At 37.4% G+C, this 26,424-nt stretch overlaps 2 protein-coding genes across 2 annotated transcripts; both read right to left on the bottom strand.

The window, feature by feature from the left end:
- Positions 1–4,301: 4,301 nt before the first annotated feature.
- On the bottom strand, positions 4,302–5,270 carry LOC138168745 (olfactory receptor 11H6-like). Its single transcript, XM_069097607.1, has one exon. The coding sequence runs from the start codon at positions 5,268–5,270 to the stop codon at positions 4,302–4,304; it is 969 nt and encodes a 322-aa protein (XP_068953708.1).
- Positions 5,271–21,241: 15,971 nt separating this feature from the next.
- LOC138168744 (olfactory receptor 11G2-like) lies at positions 21,242–22,213 on the bottom strand. Its single transcript, XM_069097606.1, has one exon. The coding sequence runs from the start codon at positions 22,211–22,213 to the stop codon at positions 21,242–21,244; it is 972 nt and encodes a 323-aa protein (XP_068953707.1).
- Between the last annotated feature and the right edge of the window lie 4,211 nt (positions 22,214–26,424).

Genomic DNA, 26,424 nt, shown 5'->3' with positions numbered 1-26,424 from the left:
CAACTTTTTAGCCTATTTCTTGAACTTGAACTTTATGTTAGACCTCTGGGGAAGGAAGGGCACTGTCCCAAGTTTTAGGCTTTTTCCCCTGCTGTTTTCACAGCTAGTTCTGGGGGCCTTTTAAGTTTTTGGTGTCTCAAAGGTGGTGTAATGTGGGGAGAGTTGTGGTCTTTTCTCTCCTGGAGTATACACTGGTACTTACCCAAGTAAGGTCCCTACCTTATTATGACTACAACTTCTCTCCTTCCTGGAATTGCCACCTAGAAATATAATCCCTGCTCCCTTGTGATGGTGAGCATTCCTCTGTGCAATGGAACTGAGACCCTAGAAATAAAGACCCTGCTCCTTGCAACCACAAGTGTTTCTCTTCACCCTGGAAATGTGACTCCAAGTGGCACCTAGTCCTGTGTCTAGTGCTAGCACAGAAAACTCCTGGAATCTTTATGTGACCAGATATTTAATTTGAGAGGTGAGAGCTGTTGGTACTATTGCTGTTACTGCCACTCCAAAGGCTCACAGCTTTTTTCTCTGTCACATTGTACTCCCAGGAAGCCCTTATTCCAGTACCACAGACCCCCTCCTTTTGAACTTCTCACTTGTCCTTGGCCAAAAAAAAGTCTTACCTTGATCTTTTGTTGTATTGTTTAGAATTGTATTTAAGGTGTTTCTTTTTATTAATTAATTTTTAGTTTTCAACATTCACTTTCACAGAATTTTGAGTTCCAAATTTTCTCCCCATCTCTTTCCTTGCCCCACCCCAAGACAGTGTGGATTCTGATTAGCCCTTCCCCCAATCTGCCTTCCCTTCTTTCAGTCCCCCATGGCTTCTTATATCCCTTTCCCTTCTATTTTCCTGTAGGGCAACATAGATTTCTATACCTTATTGCATGTATATCTTATTTTCCAGTTGCTTGTGAAAACAATTTTTAACATGTTTTAAAACTTTGAGTTCCACATTCTCTCTCTCCCTCCCTCCCTCCCTACTCACCTTCATTGAGAAGGCAAGCAATTTGATATAGATTATGGATGTATAGTCATGCAAAACACTTCCAAAGGAGTCATATTGTGAAAGACTAACTATATTTCCCTCCATCATATCCCACCCCCCATTTATTCTGTTCTTTCCTTTGACCCTGTCCCTCCTCAAAAACATTTGCTTCTGATTACCCCCTACTCCCATTTGCCTCCCTTCTATCATTCCCCCCATCCCCTTTTCTCCTTCTTTCCTATAAGGTAAGATAAATTTTCATATCCAATTGAGGTGTATATTATTCCCTCTTAAGGTGTTATTTCAAAGTTGTTTAGGGGGGAATATTGTGAAAGTACAGCTAAAATGTTTCATTTTCTTCACTATCTTGGATTGCTATCTAAATAAATGTTTTCTTTAGCTATTTCTCAGAAGGCCCTGCAACAGTAAATTTGATTTTACAGGGTTTCAGGTATTATTTTCCTTTATTTTATTGTAGCCATTATATAAATTTGTTTCCTGGTTGAGCTTATTTGGGAACTATATCAGTTCATAGAAATATTACCGGATTTCCCTGAATCCATATTTATTTATTTTTATCATTTCTTACAATTCTGTAATATTTCATCATATTCATGATTTGTCCAGCTATTTCCCAAATGATAGGCATTCACTTTTTTCCTATTATTTTCTTCTACATCTATATCTATACTACTGAATATCTATACCACTGAGATGTGTTTCAGAGGAATAAGACATCTTGACCAAAGCTACACTCTCAGTGAATGAAAGCTGAAACTGAAATATAGGTCTTCTGAATTCAAGTTGAGTATTCTTTCAAATATAACACACCATATATCTTTCCTTATTATTTTGTCTTTTAATCCCAACGTATTATAAATGTATGTGTATTCAATCTGAAAATAATAATGGAACTTTAAGTTGCTTAATTATAACATATACATATATGGAAAATTTAATTATTGCAAAGAGTATTCAATTCAATCCATTTTTCTTCAATAGATATTAACTTACTGGCCTTTACAGACAAGTCACTGGGCTAGGTACTAGAGTTAAAAGACCTTCCTACATTTATACACTTACATATATCTCTGAATCATAGAATAAAAGGGTCACCAGTTCTGGCTCCTTAGCAAAATGCTATTATTTGTTCCTCATCACAAAGGATGGCTTCACTTTTAAATATAAATGCAATAAGAAAGAAAAGAACCACACACCTCTCTTACTTATATTATTCTTTTTTTTTTTAAGCAATTGGGGTTAAGTAACTTGCTCAAGGTTACCCGGCCAGTTATTTCTGGGTGTGGTGCTGAGTGTCTGAGCCCGGGATTTGATCTCTAGGTCGTCCCAACACTGGAACCGGTGCTCTTACTCGCTGAGCCACCTGGCCGCCCCTACTTATATTATTCTTGATACTAACTAATGATCTCAAAAGGTTTCATTTCAGCTGCCATGAAGGAATAACTACTCATGCCTGAATATCTTCCATTTTCCTTGAAGTTTTTGAAGATGGTGAAATCTTTTGGTGGCACTCTATCTCCCCTCCCCCTACCCCATCCCAACGGATTATGTTACCATGTTGTTTTGCATATTGCAGGAAGTGATTCATTCATTCATTCATAATGAAGCACCAACTTCTGACAGATACACAGGCATACACTCATACTCCATTGCATTAAAGAAGTTCTTTCCACATGGGATTATATTCATGTCTTGAGGTGTGCTATGACTCTAAGTCCTGGGATCCACTCTTCCCTTCTTGTGGTCCAAATAGGAAGTTTAAGGATTTCCTGAGTCCTTTCCCAACCACTCATCATATAGTGAAAGACCCCTGGATATAGCTCAGGGGAAAAAAAAATCTTTTTTCAAGATCCTGCTCTGAAAATTGCTGCCCTGGAGACCTTGGTTTCCATATCTGTAAAATGGGGACTTTAATACTTATACTGGTTCCTTCACAGAGTTATTGATAGAAAAAAGCTTTGTAAAAAATTTAGGTGCTATAGAAATATGAAATGTTTTAATGATGCTTAGCACTTAACACAATAATTTATGCTTGTTATGCTTTATTCTTTTAAAATAGCACAGTTGACTGTGTTGTATGCTGTATTATAATTTTCTCTGTTACCCATGTTGGAAGAAGTCTAGACAGTTGGTCCATATAGCCCAGAACAAAGGAACTATTATTTCCTCAGGAATAATGACTTTCATCATAAATATGATGAATGAGAAAGAATTAATATTTGAAAGACTAGAGACTCATAACTTTTTAAGGTTGTAGGTTTTTTCACATCAGCATGGTGGCTCTGCAAAATCAATGAAACTTCAATAGCATGACTAACAGTGTCTGGACCTGCCAGTTAACACAGATAATCTAATAGTCATTCAGCACTGGCATCCTGAACAAAGTTGTTTCACTTTTGGTCAGAGGTTTATTAGGTTTCATCATGGATATTATAATGACATTGTGTGTGTGTGTCCGTATCTTTATGCTCATTCGGATATACCTTTAAATGTTAATTCCCCATAGGCAGGCTGAATTAATTTGTTATATGTCCAATGAGAGCATATCATCACTATCTAATAAAGAAAATTAAAGGCAGGATGGCATGATAAATAGAGAATATTCCTCAAGATTAGGAAGATTTAGTTTCAAGTCCCATTTTTTGCATGTACTAATTGTGAGACCCTGGGCAAATTGCAGACTATATACACTGAAGAGAATTTCTGATTTATAGCAGTAGAATGTGGAATTTACACTGCATACTGTGAGTTCTCTACCTTAACGTAATCACAAGTATAACCTCTGCTCCCCATCCAAAAGTGTGTGTGCATTAATGGACAAACTAGCTTATTTTTTTGAGGGATTCTTCCACATCCTTTATTCATTTAACAGCTTCTTACCGATATTCCAGATAGACCTAAAGATGGATACAGAAAATAGTATTAAAAAACTGAAACACGTTCAATAGTGTTAGGACAGAGTCAGGTTCATACGGTTGAATGAGTCCTAGGCATGACCTGGGAAATCCGACTGTTCTATTTCCAGCCATAAGGAAAGCATTAAATATGCATTCCAAGAATATTACAATGAGTATGAATTGTATTGAGTTTTGCTGACAGCCAGGACATACTGAGAGTGTGATGCCTCTTTGAAAGCAGGTCACCGGGACCCTGAGAAACAAGTGTCCCACTTTCCTGAGTGTAGAGAATTAGACTATCAGAAATCATCAGAATTTAGGAAGTCTTCTGAGTCTATTCCTATTGATGATGATGAAGATCATTATAAAAACAATGCTGATGGAGCAGAACCATTTCATTTTTCATGTCCCTTAGGAAACTCTTGTGACAATCCCCTCAAGACTTTCTTTAGGGCATCCTTCATATCTTTGTTGCGAAGACTGTAGATCAGGGGATTGAAGAATGGAGTTGCCATGCAATAGAACAAGGTGACAAACTTCCTCATTCCAGGCTGGTTCTTAGACCCTGGACTCACATACATCACCATAACTGAACCATAGAAGAGGGATACCACAACAAAATGAGAGGCACATGTGGAGAAAGCCTTATTCCTTCCTGTGCCTGCAGGCACCTTTAACACTGCTCTCAGAACACGGGTATAGGAAGCCAGGATATAGAGGAAAGTAATAAAGATAATGAGAGAACTAACAGTAGCACATGTCAGAGTAGTTTTGGGGACTGGAGTACAGGACAGAGCAAGTAGTGGCCCTAAATCACAAAAAAAGTGGTCAATAATGTTTGGACCACAGAAAGGCACCCGTGACATAAGAATCGCAGGAACCAAAATAGAGAGGAAGCCTCCCAACCAGCAGAAAAATACCAGCTTGGCACAGAGCCTTTGGGTCATAATGGTGGGGTAGTGTAGAGGTCTGCAGATTGCAAGGTACCTATCAAATGCCATCGCAGATAGAAAGTAACCTTCAGAGGCACACATTGAAAAGAAGAAGTAGAACTGGAGAAGGCAGCCAGCAAAAGAGATGGTTTTCTTCTGAGAAATGATGTTGGCTAACAGTTTGGGCACGTCAGAACTAACATAACACATCTCTAAGAAGGAGAAGTTAGCCAGAAGGAGGTACATAGGTGTATGGAGCTGCCGGCTTGACCACACAGCACAGATGATAGATGTGTTCCCCACAATGGTGAGGGTGTAGATCATAGAAAATAATACAAAGAGGAGGATCTGAGTCTCCCTGCGGCAGGGGAAACCAAGTAGAATGAATTCGTTCACGGTATGAGAGATATTACTGGTCTCTAAGAGTTTCATTTCTCCCCAATCTGTAAAGATAAAATTTCAGTTCCATACAATGAACATTTGTTAAGTGATGACTATGTGCAAGGGCCCTGGGAGAAAAGTCTTTTTCTAGTATCTTTCTGGGGGATGAGTAATCCTTGATTTTTTGACAGCTATACTATTGGAGCACAAGCTCTGGCTTATTCTACCAAGTTGACTAGGCTTCAACTTCAGGCTCAGTGATGGACTCTCTCTGTTGTCTAAGCCTTAGTATTAGGGCTAAGTTCAGTGGGGCACTTTGCCATATTGACCACAGGATGATGAGCTTTGAGGACGAAGCAACTCTTGAAGACCACGTCATGGAGGGATTGTGATCTGTGTCTTCAGAGGGAACCTATATGGATGAAACTGTAGATCTTTGAAATAATGAAGTATTCATATAAGGCATTGTGCTCAACCCTAGAGGTAAAAATGTGAAGACAGTAAGAATCCAACAGATTAGCCTGGGCTTTGCATTTAATAGAATACTATACCTGGAATAAAGGATACCCGTGTTCAAATACAACTTCAGGCACTTGCTAGATGTGTAACCCTGTACAAAACTCCCCCAGACTCTGTTTCCTCACCTATAAAATGGGGATAGTAGCACCTAACTCCCCGGGCTGTGAGAATAAAATAGGTTAATATCATAAAACACTTTGGAAACCTTAAAGCACTGTATAATTATTAACTATCTAGTAAAGGAGAAAATGAGCAGGCAAGTAGGTAGGAGGAAAAGTAAGAGAGTGGTGTCTTGAAAGTCTGAAGAGAACAGAGTATCAAGGAACAGAGAGAGTTCAACAGTGTCAAAGGCCACACAGAGATCATAGAAAATGTGGTTGGGAAAGTCATCGGATTTGGCAAATAAGAGATCATTATTAACTTTGGAGAGAGCAGTTTTAGTAGAATGATAAGATTAGAAGCCAGATTGTAAGGGGTTAAGAAGAGAATGAAAAGAGAGAAAAGGGAGGCACCTCTTGTAGGTCTTTTTGAGGAGTTGAGCTATAAGGGGTAGAAGAAAAATAAAACTGTAGTTAATGGGGATAAAAGGATCACGTGGAGGGGGAGAATTGAAAATAAGGGGCAATCTGTTGAAGGAGATGGGATTGAATGGATTATGTAAGGGAAAGTATGGGAGAGGTGAAAATCCAACAGATTATAGTCAGATAAGGGGTTTTCAGTATTCTTAAGTATGGAGGTGTTACATTTGTGGATAATGGCAAGATCGAGGTATGGTGATGAGGCCAGGTCCATAGTTCTATTTCTATCTGTGCCAATTTACTTCAGGTAGAGTTTACTATTAGTTCCTTAACCCACAACTACTTAAACCTGGAGAAAACATCATATTATGAGTCCTGAGGCCCAGGATCTATAACACAAAAAGTTTCAGAAGAGTTCCCAGTGATAAATCAATCAAACACTCAAGTATCCATAGAGTACCTACTAGGTACCAGTCACTGTATTAAGTTCTGGGGATATAAGTATAAAGAATGAAACAAGATCAAGCTTCTGGCACCAGGAGAAGGGAAGAGAATAATTGAATTCTGTTACAAGGCAGAGTTTCTCTTGGCAAAATCTTGCCACAGCATAGTGGTCCATGGAGGAGGATTAATGTGAATGAGTTAAGGGTTAGGGATTAGTCTTCTCTTCCATCTGTTTATCTGTTACCTCTTTAAAGTTCTTGGTGTCCCAGACCATGGTGAATGTGAAAAATGTTTTGTATCTTGTGCACAATTCTTATTTTGGAGAGGCTTGAAAGATCAAGAAAATCAAAGAAAATGTCCAGTCTGCCATCTTGTCAGTCATAGGACTTAGAATCAATGATTCTATTCTAAACTCTTCTAAACATTCCAATCTTTTATGACACTGTTAGTGTGCCCCCCATGATTTCATTTATTACAGTCTATGATTTTTTTTAACAGAGTGAAATAGTTAATATACATATAACAGAAACCACCAGAGGCCTAAAGGAAATAGAATGGCAGAAATAGAAAAGACCTTAAAAATTCATCCTGTCTGGCTCTCTCATTTTAGGAACATGAGATTCAGAGTGGTGAAATACTTGTCCGAGGTCAGTTGGCTAGCTAATAGAAAAACTGAGACTTTCATAAAGATCTCCTGCCTCCCAGTCTCATGCTCTTTTCACTCTAATACCCCATAGATAGATACTACTCTTTTTCAAGTTCAGAGACCTAAAATGTTATCAAAATCAGGATTAGCAACATATATGTCTTCTGCTTTCCTTTCTTTTTGTTCTTAAGGACACGCATTTATCCATGGTAGAGTGGAAAGGATGCTGGGTGTGGAGTCAGAGGATCTGACTTTGAATCCCAGCTCTCCCTCTTATGATTTGTGTGACTTTTGACAAGTCATTTCACCTCTAGCTTTCTTCTCTATAAAATGAGAAGATGGAACTAGGTGAATTTCAAGGTCCTTTCCAGCTCAAAGTTTATAATCCTCTGATCTATGATACTTGGAAGGAGTGTTGGCTTCTAGTAGTTATGGTCCTGTCACTCAGGCAATCTATTTTACCTCTCTGGGCCACAGTTTCCCCATCTGTAAAATGAAGAGATTGAATTAGAATGATAGAAAGATACTTAGAGTCCACTTAGTACAATTCCCTCATTTTATAGATGAGGAAACTAGGAGGTTAAATCCTAGTCACAGTGATCACACAGGGTCACATAGCTGGTAAGTGTCCAAGGCAGGGATTTGAACCCAGACACCTCTGACTTTAAGTCCAGCACCCTATCTATTATTTCCAGACTTAAAAGTCCTATAGTCCATTGAAAACAGTTTTTAAAAAATAAAACCTACAAATAAAATGGGTAATCATCACTTTATAAATCAAGTTTGAACTTACCACTTATCCAATATGAAAGAAAGCATTCTGGGAAAATGTGTGCTTGTATACAAATATACATATATGTGTGTATATATACACACAGTACCAGGCTATTTATGTGTGTGTGTATATATATATATATATGTATATATATATATATATATATATATATTTATATACATTTACCCTTTTATTTATTTATTTAGACTTTTGGGGGGCAATTGGAATTAAGTGATTTGCCCAAGCTCACATGGCTAGTTTTTGTGCTGTGTTTGAGGCTGGATTTGAACTAAGGTCCTCCTGACTCCAGGGCCGGTGCTCTACTCACTACGCCATCTAGCAGCCCCTACCCTTATATTTAATACACATATATTTATATGACATTAACAAACTTAAGACTATTCAACAATAAACTTTGTGTCTAATTTTTCCTGTTATTTGAATCAATATAGATTTATTTTACTTATGCTTATACATACACATATATTTCTCTCCCAATAGAATATAAACTCCTTGAAGGCAAAGACTATTTCCTTTTTGTCAGTATATCTCAAGCATCTAGCACTATGACTGACATGTAGCAGATGCTTAATAAATGCTTACTGAGTTATTGTTTGATAGATATTGGTTTGAATTGAATGAGGAACAGTATTTTTTGCCCCTTTTTTCTTAGATGCAGTTACCATATTTGACCACCAGATGGTACACCAGCACATCCAAATGGAAAAATACTCATTTTTGGCTTTTCTAGGAGTGTATTTTGGCCTTTTTCTGGGGAAGGCTAGGGGTGTGAATGAGTAGGTTCAGTTGTTGAAAGACAAAGTATAGAGAGTTTTTTTGTTTATGTGTTTTGTTTTTGTTTCTTTGGGTCAAATGAGGAGATTGGTAAGATGTAAAGGAATGAAGAAAAAAAAAAAACCAGAACACCCATTTCTTCTGAAGCCTCAGTACCGCCATCACTACTTGATGGATGCTTCTTCCAGAACTCATCTTTCACAGTACCAGTGATTTAACTTCCTATTCATGGACTACTTGATGTACCAGACATGTGTACTTCCATTCTCTAGTTCCTAGATGTAGATCTGGGCTCCCAAGCTTTAACTTCGTGAAAGCAAGAATGACTTTTGGATTTTTTTGCTAGCTGCATCATACACTTCTACAATACTTGTTGCCAGGCTCATTCTTAGTTGTAGATAGTCCCACACTATTAGCCTCTGATGGTTAGCAACTAATTTTACTAGAATTACATTTTTTAATGCCAAGAAATAGGCTCAACACTTTTTTGAGTCCTTGACTTCCTACTTTGACAAACTTAAGATGTAATTTATTCTTTTGAAAGCCAGAAATTTTGGTAGCAGAATGATGTTGTGTTGCCCAATCATTCAGGTTAATATTTTCTGTATTTAAATCTATGTTAACACATAGATTTCTCTATATAGGCCAGTTTCCTTTTTATATTGTGTTCTTATTTATGAAGATAATTTCATATCTCCAAAAATAGTTTTTATTTTAATATTTTAAAAATTATTCTATCTTCCTTGATTCCTCTCTGTATCCATGGTAGTCATTGGAACACTCAAAACAGTATCATTGTGGTCTTTGCAGAGAGACCATAAAATCATTAGCAGTACAAATATTTGTCACATGAATGAAAATTGTCTCCAAGTTCATCACTAAACATCATATTCATTGGCAATCTCTCCTATCATTTCGGATTTTAAACTCTATGATTCAATAATTATAAAACAGTGCTATTCATGAGGAGAAAATGTAGAGATCTGTTATTTTTATGAATAGCATAGCTGTATACAAAGTTTGAAGAATGGATTATCTATGGACACATATACTTCACTCAGTGAATGAATGAATAAAAAAGCATTTATTAAGTGCTTATGTTTTATGTATATACTAAGAGCTGGAGACACAAATACAAAAGTCTCTGCCCTCAAAGGGCTTACATTCTAAAAGGGGGATACAATCAACACATACAGAGGAGGAGTGGTCAAGGTGTTTTCTTCAACTTGATCCCATAATGGAAACCACTAATTTGTTCATTTTTCTCCTTTCCTCTTGGGAAAATAACCTGACTCACTTTGTACATCATTTTTTCCATTCTAAATAGCAGATATTTCTATTAATTATTGATAGTATGAAATCATCTCTGCCTGGGCAAGGCTTGGCATCTTGAGTGGGATACATTTCATTATTTATTCTCTGAACATATTTTTTTGACATTTTTGTGGGTGCTATAAATTCCTGACTCAAAATGACTATTTTTTGCAGCCAGATTTTGAATTCTCAAAGGTTTGAATTCTCTCTGTAGGGATGCATCTACCAGTTCTCCATTACCCCTAATGACAAAACAATGTTTGAGTGAATTGATAACTTTCTGAATAAATTGTCTGTTATACCTCATGAGGACAGACCATTTTCCCATTACCTTGGAAATAATTAAGAAGATATTTATCAGTTTGCCTATTACTGCTGCCAAAAAGAGACTCAACTCCCTTTGTTTTAATTTTCCCAATAGCAGGCATTCAAATCTGGATAATAGATGTTCAAGCTTGTGTTTCAGCACAATAGTACTTGTCTCTGTGGGGAGACAATTTCTTTTTCATCTATTTGTGTTAGCTGAATTGTTCAGGGATCAATTGTTTCCTTTTGAGGGTTTCTTGCCTAGTTTGGTGAAGGCTTTATCATGTAGCCACCTTCTTCAACTAATGAATCAAATATTTTGATAATAATATTTAGAATTAGAAGGAGCATTTGAAATCATCTAGCTTCACTAGAGGAAACTGAGCCCCAGCAAGGTTAAGTTACTTCCTTGAGGTAACATAGGTAGTTAGTAAAAGAGATAGAATTCAACTCCAGTTCTGTGACCATTTTTCTTGTACTTTCTTCCCCTCCACTGAAAAGTATTCATCTAATTTTTTGGACATCACTTTGCCCTGGCACCTCAGGTATGGACAGAAACATTATAAAGTTAAAGATAATGGCTATGTATGCTTACATTTTAACTTTGATAATTTCTGTCTGCATTCTATCAGAGTAATGACTGTGGGAACAGAAGCCCCATTTAGTCTTTGTCATGACCCTTCACTCATGGTTCATATTATGTAACCCTTATGTGAAATAAGGCAGCTAAGTGGTACAATCTATAGAACATGGGGTCTGGAGTCAGTAAGACCTGAGTTTAAATCTGACTTCAGACATTTACTGGTTTTGCTGACCTTGGGCAAATTGTGTAAAACTGTTTGTCTCAGTAAAATGAGCTGCAGAAGGAAATGGCAAACCAATCCAGTATCTTTGCCAAGCAAACCCCAAATGGGGTCACAAAGAATTAGACATGACCAAAATGACTGAACAACAACAAAAACAGAATAATAATAACTGACTATATGGGACATTTAAAAAATATCACATTTAAACATCACAACAACCATGTGAGGTTAGTATTATCATGTATCTATTTCAAAGATAAGAAAACTGAGGTTGAGAGAGTTTAATTTAGTAAATGTCAGAATTGGGATTTGAACTCAGATCTTCTCTACCCACTCCAACTATAATATAATGTTTATTGTACCACACTGCCTCCTTGTATATCTTAGAGCTTACATTAACCTAGTTTGGGCGGAGTATAAAATAAATGACCATTCTTGCTTATTGTCTTTGATTTCCTGGGAATGAGTTCAGTGTAACTGTGAGCACAGATTCAAACTTTTCCTCTTCCACTTATTACCTATATGAGTTTGGACAAGTCATTAAACCTTCCCGTGACTCAGTTTCTTTCTTTGTAAAATGAGTAGGTTGGATGAAATGTTCTTTAGGGTCTTTGCTGGCTCCAAATCTTTGGCCCTATGGTCCTAGCTTCCTATATACTTGAACAAATTGTCCTGGCAATGAGAGCATTAGCTTTACATGTCTCACCACTCTCTTGGGTTCATCCTTGCTGACTCCACATTTAACTGTCCCTCTTTCATTTCATATCTGCTGAAATAAGTTTCTCAGATTGGGGCTGCTGATGGATTGAGGCAGTACGGTATCCTCTGACATGAAAAACAAAAAGAAAAACAACCCCAGACTATGACTGTGCAATAAGTATGATCTCTCAGACTCAAGTTCCAGATATGGAAAATGAAGATAATTTTTTATAACTACCTCAAAGGGTTGTTGTGTGGAAAGTGCTGGGAAAACTTAAACTATTTCTACTATTACTGCTAGCACATTTTAGATGGAATTAAGGAAGTATTTATTAACTTAACTATATCTTTGGATTACTCTGTATCTGTTACTTTATGTCTGAAGTATGTTTGTAACTCTCCCTAACACCTAGCGCATTATTAGCAGGAATTTAATAAAGTTGAGTCATTCATTCATGCATCTTAATTTCTTTGGTTAAAGTTGTGATGATGACACAATGGTTTGGTGTCAGGAAAATAAAGGTTCAGATTCTATCTGATATTTTAGATTAGCTCTGTGACTCTAACATCTAACATCTCTGTACCTCAATAAACTTTCTAGGACTTACCTATTAAGTTGAAGACAGGTCTGACTGAACCTTTCACTTATATGGGCACGGTTTTTGTAAAAGAAGCAGAGATCACTCTTCATACACCTGGACTTCATGGTGGATCTTAAATCTCCAGAAATTTTACACCAGGATGTTTCTGTGTTGAATGATGGATCTAAGGGTAATCATATACATTGATTGATGGGGCATAATTTTAATGAAAAAATACATCTTTAAAATACCTTATTCAAATAGTTGAAAGTATGCTATTCATATAATAGTTGTAATATTATTTCATGTAATATGCTATATTGAATATTTAATTTGTTAATTTTTTCCTAATATGACATAAAGTAAGTTGCATCACTGGTTTTCAAGATCATGGTCTAGGGTAGAATCATTGTCCTTTTTATTCAGAGGTTCTTGTGGTTCATATTGTTCTTTGTCTTTTTGGTGGGGGGGGGGATGGCAGGGAAATTGGGGTTAAGTGACTTGCCCAAGATCACACACCTAGTAAGTATTAAGTGTCTGAGGCTGGATTTGAACTTAGGCCCTCTAATAGAGCTGGTTCTCTTTTTACTGCACCACCTAGCTGCCCCATACTGCAAGATGTTTCATAGGCTCTACCTCAAACCTAAAGTATACTTCTCCCTAGATTTTGCCTCTCAGAATCCCTAATTTCCATTGAGGTTCATCACAAGGACCATCCTCTACATGAAACCTTGCCTGAACACCCCAGCCCCTGGTGCCTCTTTTCTTCCCCAAACCTCATCCTCACAAATGACTTCATATTTTTTTGAATTTATGTTCCTGATAGAGGATGAGTTTATAGAAGCTGGGAATAATATAATTTCTATTCTTATAAGTATCCTCTAACACAGTACCTGGCAAACAATAGATGTTTAATAAATGCTTGTTGATTTCATGAATGTAGAGTGCATTAACGGGAACAACATGAAATGAATCAAGGCAGGTAGGCTAGAACAATATTATAAAGGTCAAAATGAGCAATTGATGTTCTATTGTGACACTGGCCCCCTACATAGGACTCTTTAGGTCTTCCTAATGCTGGGTCAGTGGCATCACTTTTGTATTAAAAGGATGGCACAATATTTGAGACCAAAATGAGACTAAAACAAAGAGCTCAACATTAGACTGGAAGGCAGAAATAAAACTAGGAAAATAACAAGTACTTTAACTCAAGGGTCAAAATCTAGAAGGATCTTCAGTTTTGAAAACTTAAGTTTTGAAAAACAATTTTGGGCCAGCTAGGTGGCACCATAGTGGATAGAACACCAGCCTTGGAGTCAGGAGGATCTGAGTTCAAATTTGACCTCAGATATTTATTAGTTATGTGACCTTAGGCAAGTTACATAACCTTGATTGCGTCTAAAAAGAAAAGAAAGAAAAAAATAAACATCCCTTTTGAAAATGACATTGAGAGGGGCGGCCAGGTGGCTCAGCGAGTAAGAGCACCGGCTCCAGTGTCGGGATGACCTGGATCAAATCCGAGCTCAGATACTAAGCACCACACCCAGAAATAATAACTGGCCGTGTAACCTTGAGCAAGTTACTTAACCCCAATTGCTTAAAAAAAAAAAAAGAAAATGACATTGAGAAGCACCGGCCCTGGAGTCAGGAGGACCCAAGTTTGGTTCTGGCCTCAGACTTGAACACTCCCCCCCCACCCCCCAACACACACAAACACAAATTAGTCGTGTAACCTTGGGCAAGTTACTTAACCCCAATTGCCCTCCAAAAGGTAAAAAAAAGAAAGTGACATTGAGGAGAAATGGTGGCTGGAAGGGGCCATGTAAAATTTAATAATTGCACTAAGTTAACTGAATGTACCATGAGACTGCATTTTTGAGCCAATTCTAGATCTCCTTACCATGAAATTAAATCTAGTCATGTACTTGAACTGATGATGTGGAAGCACCATCAGTGTTCAAAAAGAGAAAATGGAGAAAATTTAGAAACCAGGGGATACAACTTTTGGAAGAAAAATTCCTTAACTGTCTAAATTTCATCTAGTAGCATCAGAAAGTTAACCTAAGAGAGTTGTAGGGCAAGAAATACCCTGAAAGATCCTTCATTCTGTTTGGAATGTGGTTCTGTCATTCAGGTAATTCAGATAATTAATTATTTCTTCAGAAGAGATATGGAAGGAGCTAGAGAAAGATGTAGTGCCACAAAGAAAAAAGAAGAGAGTGGAGGTGATCCCACTTTCTATTTCCTGACCATCCTTGTTCCAAGTGTCCTCCTCCTTTGGCTATACCTATTAAGGATACTGATGAGCTGTCTTCAGCATTTACTAGAGGGAACTAAAGGGGGTGACCCTCTTCAGTGTCTTTCTCAATGTCACTCTGTTCCCTCCAAAATGTCATATTTTCCCTCCAGGTAAAATACAGGGGAATCTAATTCTTGTCCTTGCTTTAGGGGTCATATATTCAACTGGAATTCAACAGGCCCACTTCCTCCTTGACTTTTTATTGCCCTGTCATTGCCTTATTTCATATTTTAAAGACTATTTTAATCTGGATTATAATGGGTAAAAATATTGTTATATTTTACCATTAACTCATCCCTTATTAATCCTATGCTGGAAAAAAATTATATATTTGTGTGTGTGTGTGGTGTGTGTATAAAATCTCCCTTTGTTGTGGAAGAGAAAATAGGTATGAATTCAAACTATTTTAATAAAACCTTCAAATTCATATATTCCTGGCTATTAAGAAAACAATCTTCCTGTATTTCCTCAATTTTCCTGAGGACACTCTGTAGGAAATTTTATAAATAAATTCCTTTGTTTTCTGTCTACTAAGGTACATTTAATCTGAAATATACATGTAATATCAAATCAATCTTGTGTATTCATACTTCTTTTTGATAGCATCATTTATAATGAAGTAAAAATTGAGATAACAGAGAAATGACATCCTTATGTAATACATACTTGCATATCTTCAAACAAAATCTGAGGTCCTGGGTTTCTGGGTCATCACTGAAGTATTGTCATTTGATTTTCATTCAAAGTGGCAGCTTCATCTTTAACTCATAAAGGAGAAGAGTGCCAGGCTACTAATTATACATCCTCTATTACTTATCTCATTCTTGGTCATACTTTCATTTCACCTCTGGGACAGTGGGGAAAATAACCATGCAATGCCCGAGTGTACCTTGTTTTCAGTGATGATTATAAAAATGATAAGCCCTCAAGGCCTTTTAATGTCCTCCAGTGATAACATTATTATGAAGTTTCATCCACTATATCTGTTATGCCTCTCTCCTAATGGAAATAGATTGTCTTTTGGTCTGAATAAGTGGTTTCCTCATGGGATGCTTCCAAGTTTTGAAGAGGTGATACCTTTGATCCTAAGTCCTGAGGTCCTCTTCTCATGTATGTAGTAGTAACTAGCAAAATTTTAGAACTCTTGAACCTCTTGAGTCCCACACACTCAGGTTTGTGTCATTGAGATCATCTTTGTAGTTTGGACATGATGTTTTAAGTTGACAATTTCTCCATTTCCTTCTGACACTCTTAGTTCTACCTGAAGGAGAATTAGGAGGAGGGATGTTGCTAGGGAATAGACTGTCTAATGGAAAACTAGAGTAACCAAAAGAACAACATGGTAAACGCAATAGTTAATAACAACCATTGATCTTAAGTCTCTTGGGTCAACATAATGGTTCTGTCTAGTTAAAGTTCTGTTCTGGTCATGGTCAAAGTGTCTTTCCTCTTCCATACTTAGTTTTCTTCAATATTTCAGTTTTGTTCTATTTCTCTATATCCCATTGTTGACTAACACTCTATTCATGCCTTGGATCCTTTGCTAGAAAAGGTTGGGTTTAAGTTACCTTGGTCACTGTCTCTACTCAGTCAAGAAAACACCAATGATTCAATTCAATTAAGTTCAATATCTATTGAGTTCAATTAAGCAAACATGAATTAACTAAATTCCATTGGCCTGACTGATTCTGAAAGATTCTGAGTTGAGGAATGACATGATCAGATCTATACATTAGGCAGATCAATGTGGCATAGTATATAAAATATATATATTTTGGGTAGAGAGGCTTGAGGCAGGGAGAAGATCTAGGAAGCTATTTTCATAAGCCTATGGAAAGTTGAACATTTCTGAGGGCGTAGATGAGGTCTGTGTCACTGGGAATAGATATATGAAACATTTCCAAGGTAGACTTTACAGGATTTTGCAGCTAATGCAAAGTAATGGTCAGAAGAACAGTGAGGAAGAAGTCTCAGAGTTGGAAGGAACTATTTATTACAACCCATACATAAAAGGAAACCATACTATAATATACTCGACAAGTGGTCATCCAGTCTCTCTTTGAAGATTGACAGCACAGGAGAACCCACTACTTCTCAAGGTACATCATTCTATTTTTAGATACCTCTCATCACTAGAAAGATTTTTGTGAGATCAACCCTAAGTTGTTTTCTTTATAATTTTCACTGATTATTCTTATTTCTACTCTGTGGAGCTAACCAAAAGTCTAATCAATCATCACATGGGAGCCCTTCAAGTATTTTCAGAAATCCATTATGTTTCCCCTGGGTATTTTTTTTATTCTGGTTAAACATGTCAAGTTCCTTCAACTTATCCTCACATGTCATGAAGTCCAGGTCATTCACCATCAAGGCTGCCCTCCACTGGATACTTTAGTTTATTAGTCAACGCAATTGGGGTTAAGTGACTTGCCCAAGGTCACACAGCTAGTAAGTGTGTCAGGTGTCTGAGGATTGATTTGAACTCAGGTCCTCCTGACTCCAGGGCCGGTACTCTATTCACTGTGCCACCTCGCTACCTCTATTAATGTCTTTTTAAAAGTCAAACTGCACAGACCTGAACAAATAGTATGGATGAGGTTGGATGAAAACAAAATGAAGTAAAACTATCATTTCTTTATTCTAGAATCTATGCCCCTCTTAATGCAGCCCAAGATCGAATTGGATTTTGCTTTTTGGCTACATCATACAATACCTTCATACTGAGTATGCAGCACATGAAAACTCTCAGATTTTTTTCCCAGAAGACCTGTTATCTCTCTATGCCTCCCTCATTTTATACTCATGATGTCATTCTTTTATACCCAAGTGCAAGAGATATCTACTGAATTTCATCTTATTAGATGCAGACCTGGGCTCTAACTTGTCAAGATTCTTTGGAATCCTGACTTTGCCATTCTCTTTGTTAGTCCTCCTTTTCATCATTGTATGATTCACTTTATTAGTATTCAAGTTTGGGTATTCACTTTATGCTGTTCTCTGAATTACTGACAAAATCGTTGAACAGCCTAGGGTTGAACACAAACCCCTGGGGGACCACCCTGCATGCCTCCTGCCCCATTAAACCATTAATAGCTACTTTTTTAGTCTAATAATATAACTATTTCTTAATCCAACTGGTCTTATTCTTTATCTAAAGCTTTCCTAAAATGTAAATAAACTCTTATACACAGTATTTCCTCACCTACTAGTTGATAACTGTCAGAAAAAGGTAATGAAATTAATATTACATGACCTGTTCTTGGTGAAACTGTGTTGGTTCTGTTTGTAATTACCATTTTCCTTTTTGATATTGACACACCGTTTCTTTAATATCTTCAATAATTAATCCATTGTAGAATTTCCCCAGAAGTCAAAGACAGACTCAATAGCCTATAGTTTTTAGACTTTGTTCCTTTCCTTTTTTTGAAAATCAGGATAGCATTTACCTTCCTTTAGTCTTGTGGCATGTCTCATGGTTTCCATGGCCTTTCTTTTTCTAATCTTACTTTCTTTTTATATTAATAAATATTTATTTCTCTCACCCCCTCTACCCATTCTTTAAAAGAAAAAAAAGCAAAATACATTTAATAAATCTGAATAGTCAAGTAAAAAAAGCTTCCATATTGTATATATCCAAAAAAATATGTATCATTCTGCATCTTGAGTCCATCATTTCTCTGTCAGGAGGTGGGTAGCACAGACCATCATTTTTCCCCTGCAATTATGGTTGGCCATAGCATTTATCAGATTCTAATTCTTTTTCCTACCATTTTACAATACAAATTGTATACAGTTTTGCTCTTAGTGACTCTTTTCAGGACTACTCAATCCATATAAAGTTGTTGTTTTCTTTTTTTTTTCAGCTATTGTTTTTATTGGCCATATTAAAACTTTCCCATAAAACCTTTTGGATTGCCTATAAGTTTTCAGAATGTTGCAGTAGAAAGTTAATAATAAAATGAATAAATTTAAGGGAAAAATAATATTTCAAAACATCAGACCCAACACTTTCATGTATACTTATGATTCACTAAAATTTCATGTAATTGATGTGTATCTTGACTTGTTTTGACATTAATTAGTCTTGTCACTGGGATGATAGCATCCTTTTTGTTGATTGAATAAGCCACAAAATCACAAATGAGGCATCTTTAATAAAAATAGTCAACACAAACATGTCTTCTTAAACTTCATCAATTTTCCTCTCTTCACACCACTCAGTTTCCAGTCCCAGCACAGATAATACAAAAAACAAAAAAACAGGGTTAAAACAATCAGAAAATATTCAGGCTTTAGTGTTCTTTAATCTTTTGGGGCAGTAGAAAAGGAAACAAATTACAAGTGTGGAACACTTGATTGATTTTCCAAACAGATGATTTTTGTGGAACAGATGAATTTCCCAAACAAGACTGACTGCAAAATGAATAAAAACACATTTCATTTCCTCTTCAATGGAAGGAAAGTTGAAAAGCTTTTTTCTCTTTTTCTCATAGAAATATTTTCAGAACCCAAGATATTTATTATACATATCACACAACATACCACCATTTAAAAAAAAATCACAAATTTAAAAGGAAAAGGGATAACATTATAGCAAAAATAGATAATACTAAAATAAATCAAGAAATACCAACATAAAAACAAATTGTCATACTAACACATCTTTGACTGGAGTTAGAGCCACAGAAAAGAGGGATATATTCTAATGAGATGCATGATCCTTTAAATGTAGTCTATCATTTTGATTACCCTTCCTATGCATTAAAACACAGATTATGTTGTTTCTAGTTTAGAAAATTAATTCAAAGAGAGGTAGTGGTCAGAAGAAAGTCAGACTTTTGAGAAGAGACGGGGTAAAGAAGAAAGGGGAGAGACAGAGTGTAATATAATGCCAAGCAAAGGCAACTTCCCAAGGTTCAAAATACCAGCATAGGTGCTCTCCATTTTATTCAGTGACAAATTAAGAACAGAGAAGATCAAAACATGACATCATTCAAAATACAGCATTTACTAAGTGTGATTAAATAATCTCCAAGTACTACCCCACCCCAGGACCTTCCATTCATTCAATCAATTACAAAGTCCCTGTTCTAAATACTACTCCACCCCTAGGCTGTACCTTCATTTAGTCCACCACAAATCCCCTCTTCTCAAATGGAGATTAGTTTCCAATCTAAGTAAAGTACATTCATTTGTTCAACCATAGAACACAAAAAGGTCAAAAGTTCCCCACCCCTGGATCACAATTGAATCTACCCCAGAGTTACATCAAGTTTAAGCACAGCACTTAATACCCAAATGGATGTCTTTTCTTCAGCTTACACAGGCAAGTTCTCAGCAATCTTTGTTCCTGGGGAGACAAAGTTTAGCAAGGCCACAAGATACATTGCCAGTCTCTTCATTAGTTCATCCTCTGTCTGCAGAACAGTCCTAGGACCCCTGAAAACATTAGCAAAACCCTCTCCCAGGATTTCTGTAAACCTACAACAAGAAAATCCTTTTTCAGGGCTTCTGAACCAACAGAAAGGTTCCCAGACCCCTGCAACAACAGCACTGTCCTTCACCAGTGGACAGTATTCACTCTCTGTCTGCAGGACAGTCTCAGGAGCTCTTATCCAACAGCCAGGTTCCAGGACTTCTTCAACAACAGGACTGTCTTTCACCAGTGGACAAATCTAGCAAAACAACATCAAAACAGACAGACAAAGTACCAGCAAAACAGCCATGTCTCCTCAGTCCTTGGCAGCTCAGGGGGCAGGTCTCAAAAGTCCAGGGCAATTCAAAGTGGCCCTCAGCAATCCTCTCAGTCTCTCTCTGCCTCCACAAGTACTGCTTCCAAAAAGTTCTTCTGCCTCTCTCTCGTGTCTCTCCAAATCTACGTCACCAGCTCCTCCCAGTTCAGGACTTTCTTTTCACATCAACAAGTCCATCCCACAGGTGGGATTAACAAGCTCTGGGTTTTAACACAATCAGTTTGAAAACCAAGCCAATACAGGGGGATCTTTATATTCCATTACTATCACACAGAGTCAGAGAGAGAGAGAAAGAGAGAGAGAGAGAGAGAGAGAGAGAGAGAGAGAGAGAGAGAGAGAGAGAGAGAAACTCAGAATAGTGTATATTCATCAGTGAGAAAGTATGAAATAGAACCTTCAACTTGATCCTTGAAAAAAGACATGTTCACCAGTTTGGGTTTGGTTCCTAAGCTAATAAGTAGGCCTCTAGGGTTGTGCAGTTTACTAATGAATTCCACAGAGCTCTCTACAATGTCGCCTTTCTTTATAATTTCAGATTAGAGGAGGAATGGGTTTTACAGTAGCCTTTCATGTCTTGTGAGAAGTCCTTTTGGTCATCAGAACTTTCCGCAGGGCTGCCTTCATATCTTTGTTTCGAAGACTGTAGATCAAAGGGTTGAGGAGTGGAGTGATAACTGAATAAAACAGTGTCACAACTTTCTGGAATTCTAATGGCTTGTCTGATCCTGGCCGCACGTACATTATCATAACAGAACCAAAGAATAAGATCACTACAGCCAGATGTGAAGCACATGTGGAGAAGGCCTTACGTTTGCCAGCAGCAGAGGGAATCCGCAGCACAGAAAGAATGACCAAGGCATAGGAGATGAGGACGAAGATAAAAGTACCAACCATAAAGATAATATTGAAAGCAGAGTAAATGATCTTTGTTGTATGGGCTTTGGAACACGAAAGGGCCATCAATGGGACAGGATCACATATAAAGTGATCAATGATATTTGAACCACAATAGGACAACTGTGAGATGAGAGTAACTGGTATTATAAAGAGGATAAAGCCACTTGACCAGCCAAAGGTCACCAAGCCAGTGCAGAGATGTGTAGTCATGATGGTTGGGTAATGTAGTGGATAACAAATAGCAAGGTACCTATCAAATGCCATGATGCAAAGATAAAAGCCTTCATCACAGCCAAAAGAGAAGAAGAAATAAAATTGTACAAAGCAACCAACAAAGGTGATGGTCTTGGTCTCAGAAAGGAAATTGGCCAACATGTTGGGAACAGTTGTGGTGACATAGCAGATCTCCAGGAAGGAGAAATTCCCCAAGAGTATGTACATGGGAGTGTGGAGGTTCCGATTGCAGCGCACAGCACAGACAATAGCTGCATTTCCCATTAATGTTAGCATATAGGTTACTGAGAATACCACAAAGTAGACCATCTGTATCTCTTGGCTGGAGAGGAAGCCCAAGAGGATGAAGTGAGTAACAGAATTGACCATGTTTTCTATATTGGAGATATTTCTTTCTTCAGAAGCCATGAAGATGATGCTAGGTAACAAAACACAAATTAAATTGAAATTGTCGCATTTCCATGAGAAATGTGAATTACATTTTTGTTTATCTTAATCAAGTGGTGAGCATCCTGATTTTTGCTGGAGAGACAACATTATGATGTCCCCTATCTATTAGAAGATATACACGGACTTCTTTACACTATAAAGCAACACAATACTACAAAATAAAAAATTGTCATGATCTGGGTTAGATTTTAGTTAACAAAGACCATTGAACTCAAATTCAAGAATCCTTGTTTTTGGCCCTGGATTTGCCACTACCTTCCTATTTGACTCTGGGTTTGCTGCTTAACCTGCTTCCATTTCCTTATCTATAATATGGGTATGAAAGAAAGCATGGCATAGTGCATAAGAAGATAAGCTTAGAGTCAGGAAGATATGGATTTGAGTCTCTAGATTTAATGTATCTCTGACACATATTGTCTGTAGAATTATGGGCAGATCAACTTAGACTATCAGTATCCCAGTTAATTCAGGTTGCAGAGCAGTTGCTGTGTTGGTGGGAGGGAGTGCCATCACCAACTTCCCTAGCCACTTTTTCCAGCGTTGTTTGCACATTCTTTCATACCCCCAACTCATTGGTGAAGGTGGAGGAGTTGAAATATCACCTCTTCCCCATTGTCACTTCCACTTTCCCTTTACCATGATCACTCAATAACTACTTTGAATTTTATTGAATTCATATTTATCATCCAATAAAATTCTGATGTTTTTTATTGTCTATCAGTCTCTGGGATACAACTTCCTTTCTCAATGGTTAAATGCCTGCTTCACAGTCTTTCTCTCCTCATCAATTCCTGCTCTAATACTTGGGGACTTCAATTATTGATGCTTCCCTCAAAAACTCTGACCTCAATTCCTCAACTTATTCATTTCCTAAGAAAGATTCCTTTGCCCCACATCAGTTGCAAACAAAGATGGTCATACCTTTGATCTTACCATCACCTAAAAACATTCCACTTCAGAATCCATATAGACTCTGAAATTCCTTTATTTGATTGTTATCTGTTGTCTGTCTCTTCCTCCTCTCTGAAGATCCATGCTCTTCATCCTCCCTGTGAGATTCAATCCCTCCATCCCTCAGTTATTCCTCCTCAAACCATCACACCTGCACTGGCTACACTCTCTTCCCTTTAACTCTACACTGACCTTTTCTTCTAAGTCCCTTGAACCCCTTACCCCATCAAAGCTCTTGCCAAATTTTAGCCTCAGATTACTTATACCATCTGTTATCTTCAGTCCTACTCACATGCTATTATTGAAAGAAGCCAGAGAAAATCACAAACTGTGATGGCTTTCTGGACGAATCCACTATAAATTTGTTACATAATATTGACTGAGCCCTCACTGCAGCCAGACAATCCTCTTAAACCTCCTGAATTGATTCACTACCCCACATATCAGAGTCTTTTCCAAACCTTTCCTCAAACCTCTGATAGCTTCTCCTCTTCTCACGATCCCAGATAAGTATTTCATTAAAGAAACTGAGGCCATTCACCTAAAGCTTCTTTTTTCTTCCTTTTCAACTCATATTACCTAGATACCTTTCACTACTAACTCCTTCACTCTTTCCTAACATGAAGGAGAATGTCTCTTTCACCTTGCCGAGGGCATTCTCTCTATGTGTACAGGGGATCCCATTTTGGTTCTTCTCCATCAGACTGACCCCTCTATTTTTTTCAATATCTCACTTATCTTCATTCTCTCCTTGTTTACTGGCTACTTTCATGATGCCTGCTAATATGTCTATGTCTTCCCCATCCTCAAACACCCTCTCTAGTATAACCCATCCTCACTATCATCCCATATCTCTCCTCCTTTTTGCAGATAAACTCCTTGAGAATTCTGTTTACAGTGGGTACCTTCACTTCCTTCAGATGTTAATTTTCTGCAGTCTGGCATCTCATTTCGTCATTCAACTGAAACTGTTCTCATCAAAATTACTGGTGATATTTCAATAGCTAAATCCAATGGCCTTTTCTCAATCCTCATCTTTTTTTTTTTAACTTTTCTTCTGCCTTTAACATTGCTGACCACCCTTTATTTCTTGTATTTTTTTTGGAGGGAGGGAGGCATGACAATTGGGTTAAAAGACTTGCCACAAGCTAGTAAGTGTTTAGTGTCTAGGTCACATTTGAATTCAGGTCCTTCTGACTCTAGGGCCCATGCTGTATTCACTGTCCCACCTAGCTGCCCCCCCCCCCAACCTTTACTTTTCTCTCCCTCTCCCTCTCTTTTTTTTTTTTTTTTTCTTTTTTTTTTTTTTCTTTTGGGTTTATGTGACTTGCCCAAAGTCACATAGCTAGTAAGTGTGTCAAGTGTCTGAGGCCAAATTTGAACTCAGGTCCTCCTGACTCCAGGGCTGGTACTCTATTCACTGTGCCACCTTGCTGCCCTCAGTCACCCTTTACTTCTTGATGATCTTTTCTCTTTATATTTTCATTTCCTATTCTTTCCTGATTCTTCTTCCATCTTTCTGACTTTTCAGTCTCCTTATCTGGATCTTTATCCAGGTTATGCCTATTAATTGTGGGTATTTTCCAGGGCAATATTTTGAACCTTCTCCTCTTCTCTTCCAAACCATTTTGCTTAACAATCTCAACAATGTCCATAGCTTCAATGATCATATTTGTGCAAATTATTGTCAGATCTAGTTGTTCAGCCCTAATCTCTCTCCTGTCCTCCAGTGTTTTCATCCCCAACTGCCTATTGGACATATTAAACTGGTGTTTTTAAGATGACTTAAATTTACTATGTCTAAAACTTATCTTTTCTCCCTCAAAAAGGTCCCCTATTCCTGTTTCCTATTACTGTCAAGGATATCACGATCCTCCAAGTTACTTATGTTTACAATCTAGATGTCAACATAAATTCTTCCTGTCATCCCCCATCTCAAATCAGTTGCCAAGTCCTGTCATTTCTACCTTCCCAACATCTTTCATATGCTCTACCTTCTCTCTTTGACCCTGCTTCCACTCTAGTGTGGGTCCTTATTACCTCATGCCCAAACAACAGTTATACCTTCCACAGGGGTGTGGTGCCCCAGAAATCTGAAAATCTGAAAAAAAATTGTTTTTGCTTTCCCCCTTTGTACCAGGGAAGAAGTCAAAATTATTATGGCATTAAAAGATAAAATATGTTGATATTACACAATACTATACATATATTTTATGCATTTCCAAGTTTCTAAACTTTTTTGTGTTATCTACTAGCCCTTGCATGGCAGCTGCAGCTTCTCCAAAACTCCAAAATATTCCCATTTAATTTTTTATGCAGACATGTAACATCAAAGCCGTGACTAGGAAAGTCACAATGCAGAAAGGATAATTGTATTACAATAGACTGCTGATTGGTCTCTGCCTCAAGTCTCTGTCAAATTGATTGCATAAAGGACAGATCCGATCATGTCACTCCTCTATTAAAAAGAAAAAAGGACTCCAGTGGTTCACTGTTACCTCTAGGATCAAAGAGTTTTTAAGTTCTTTCACAACTTGATCTTCTATTACTTTTCCAGTCTTCTTATACTCTACTCCCTCCTATATACACTGTGATCCAGTGGCACTCGCCTCCTTGCTGTTTCTTATACATAACACTCCACCTCCCAATTCTAGCCATTTTCATTGGTTGGAATTGTCTCCCTCATTGTCTCTGTCTCTTGGCTTCCCTCAAGTCTCAGTTAAAGTTTCACCTGTTGCAAGAATCCTTTCCTAGTCCTCCTTAATCTTGGTGCCTTCCCTCTGAGATTTTCTTTAATTTATCTTGCATATGTCTTATTTGTACATAGCTGTTTCCTTGCTGTTTCTTCCATTAGACTGTGAACTCCTTAAGATCAAGAACTATCAGGCAAAAAAAGACTTTCATTGTGTCCTCAGTGCCTAGCAGTGTTTGACACATAGTAGGTACTCAGTAAAAACTTGTTGCTTCAATTTGAAAAGTTTCTCTATGCATTGATAGAGAAGATTTTCTCACTAGGAATTCCCTCCTAACTAGGAGATTATTAGGAGTTTTCTTTGGCTAACCTGTTTTATTAAATCCTTAGACACTACCTGTCCCCAACTTGTATCTGTAAGTCATTTGCTTCATCAGAATACAAAACCAGAATTGTCTACATGTAGTACAGCAAAAAGAGCACTGGGTCTGGAGTGAGAGGTGCTGGATTCAAAACTCATCATTTA

Source organism: Petaurus breviceps, unplaced genomic scaffold (genome assembly GCF_028583685.1).
Source record: "Petaurus breviceps papuanus isolate PSGF00001 unplaced genomic scaffold, PetGlider_PUasm1.0 37, whole genome shotgun sequence".
Lineage (NCBI taxonomy): Eukaryota > Metazoa > Chordata > Mammalia > Diprotodontia > Petauridae > Petaurus > Petaurus breviceps.
Note: the sequence above shows the minus strand (reverse complement) of the source record. Positions and strands in the feature narration are given on the sequence as shown.

Bases quoted from the DNA above. Each gene is read 5' to 3' on its own strand.
- LOC138168745 (XM_069097607.1), bottom strand. From the start codon at position 5,270: ATGAAACTCTTAGAGACCAGTAATATCTCTCATACCGTGAACGAATTC.
- LOC138168744 (XM_069097606.1), bottom strand. From the start codon at position 22,213: ATGGCTTCTGAAGAAAGAAATATCTCCAATATAGAAAACATGGTCAAT.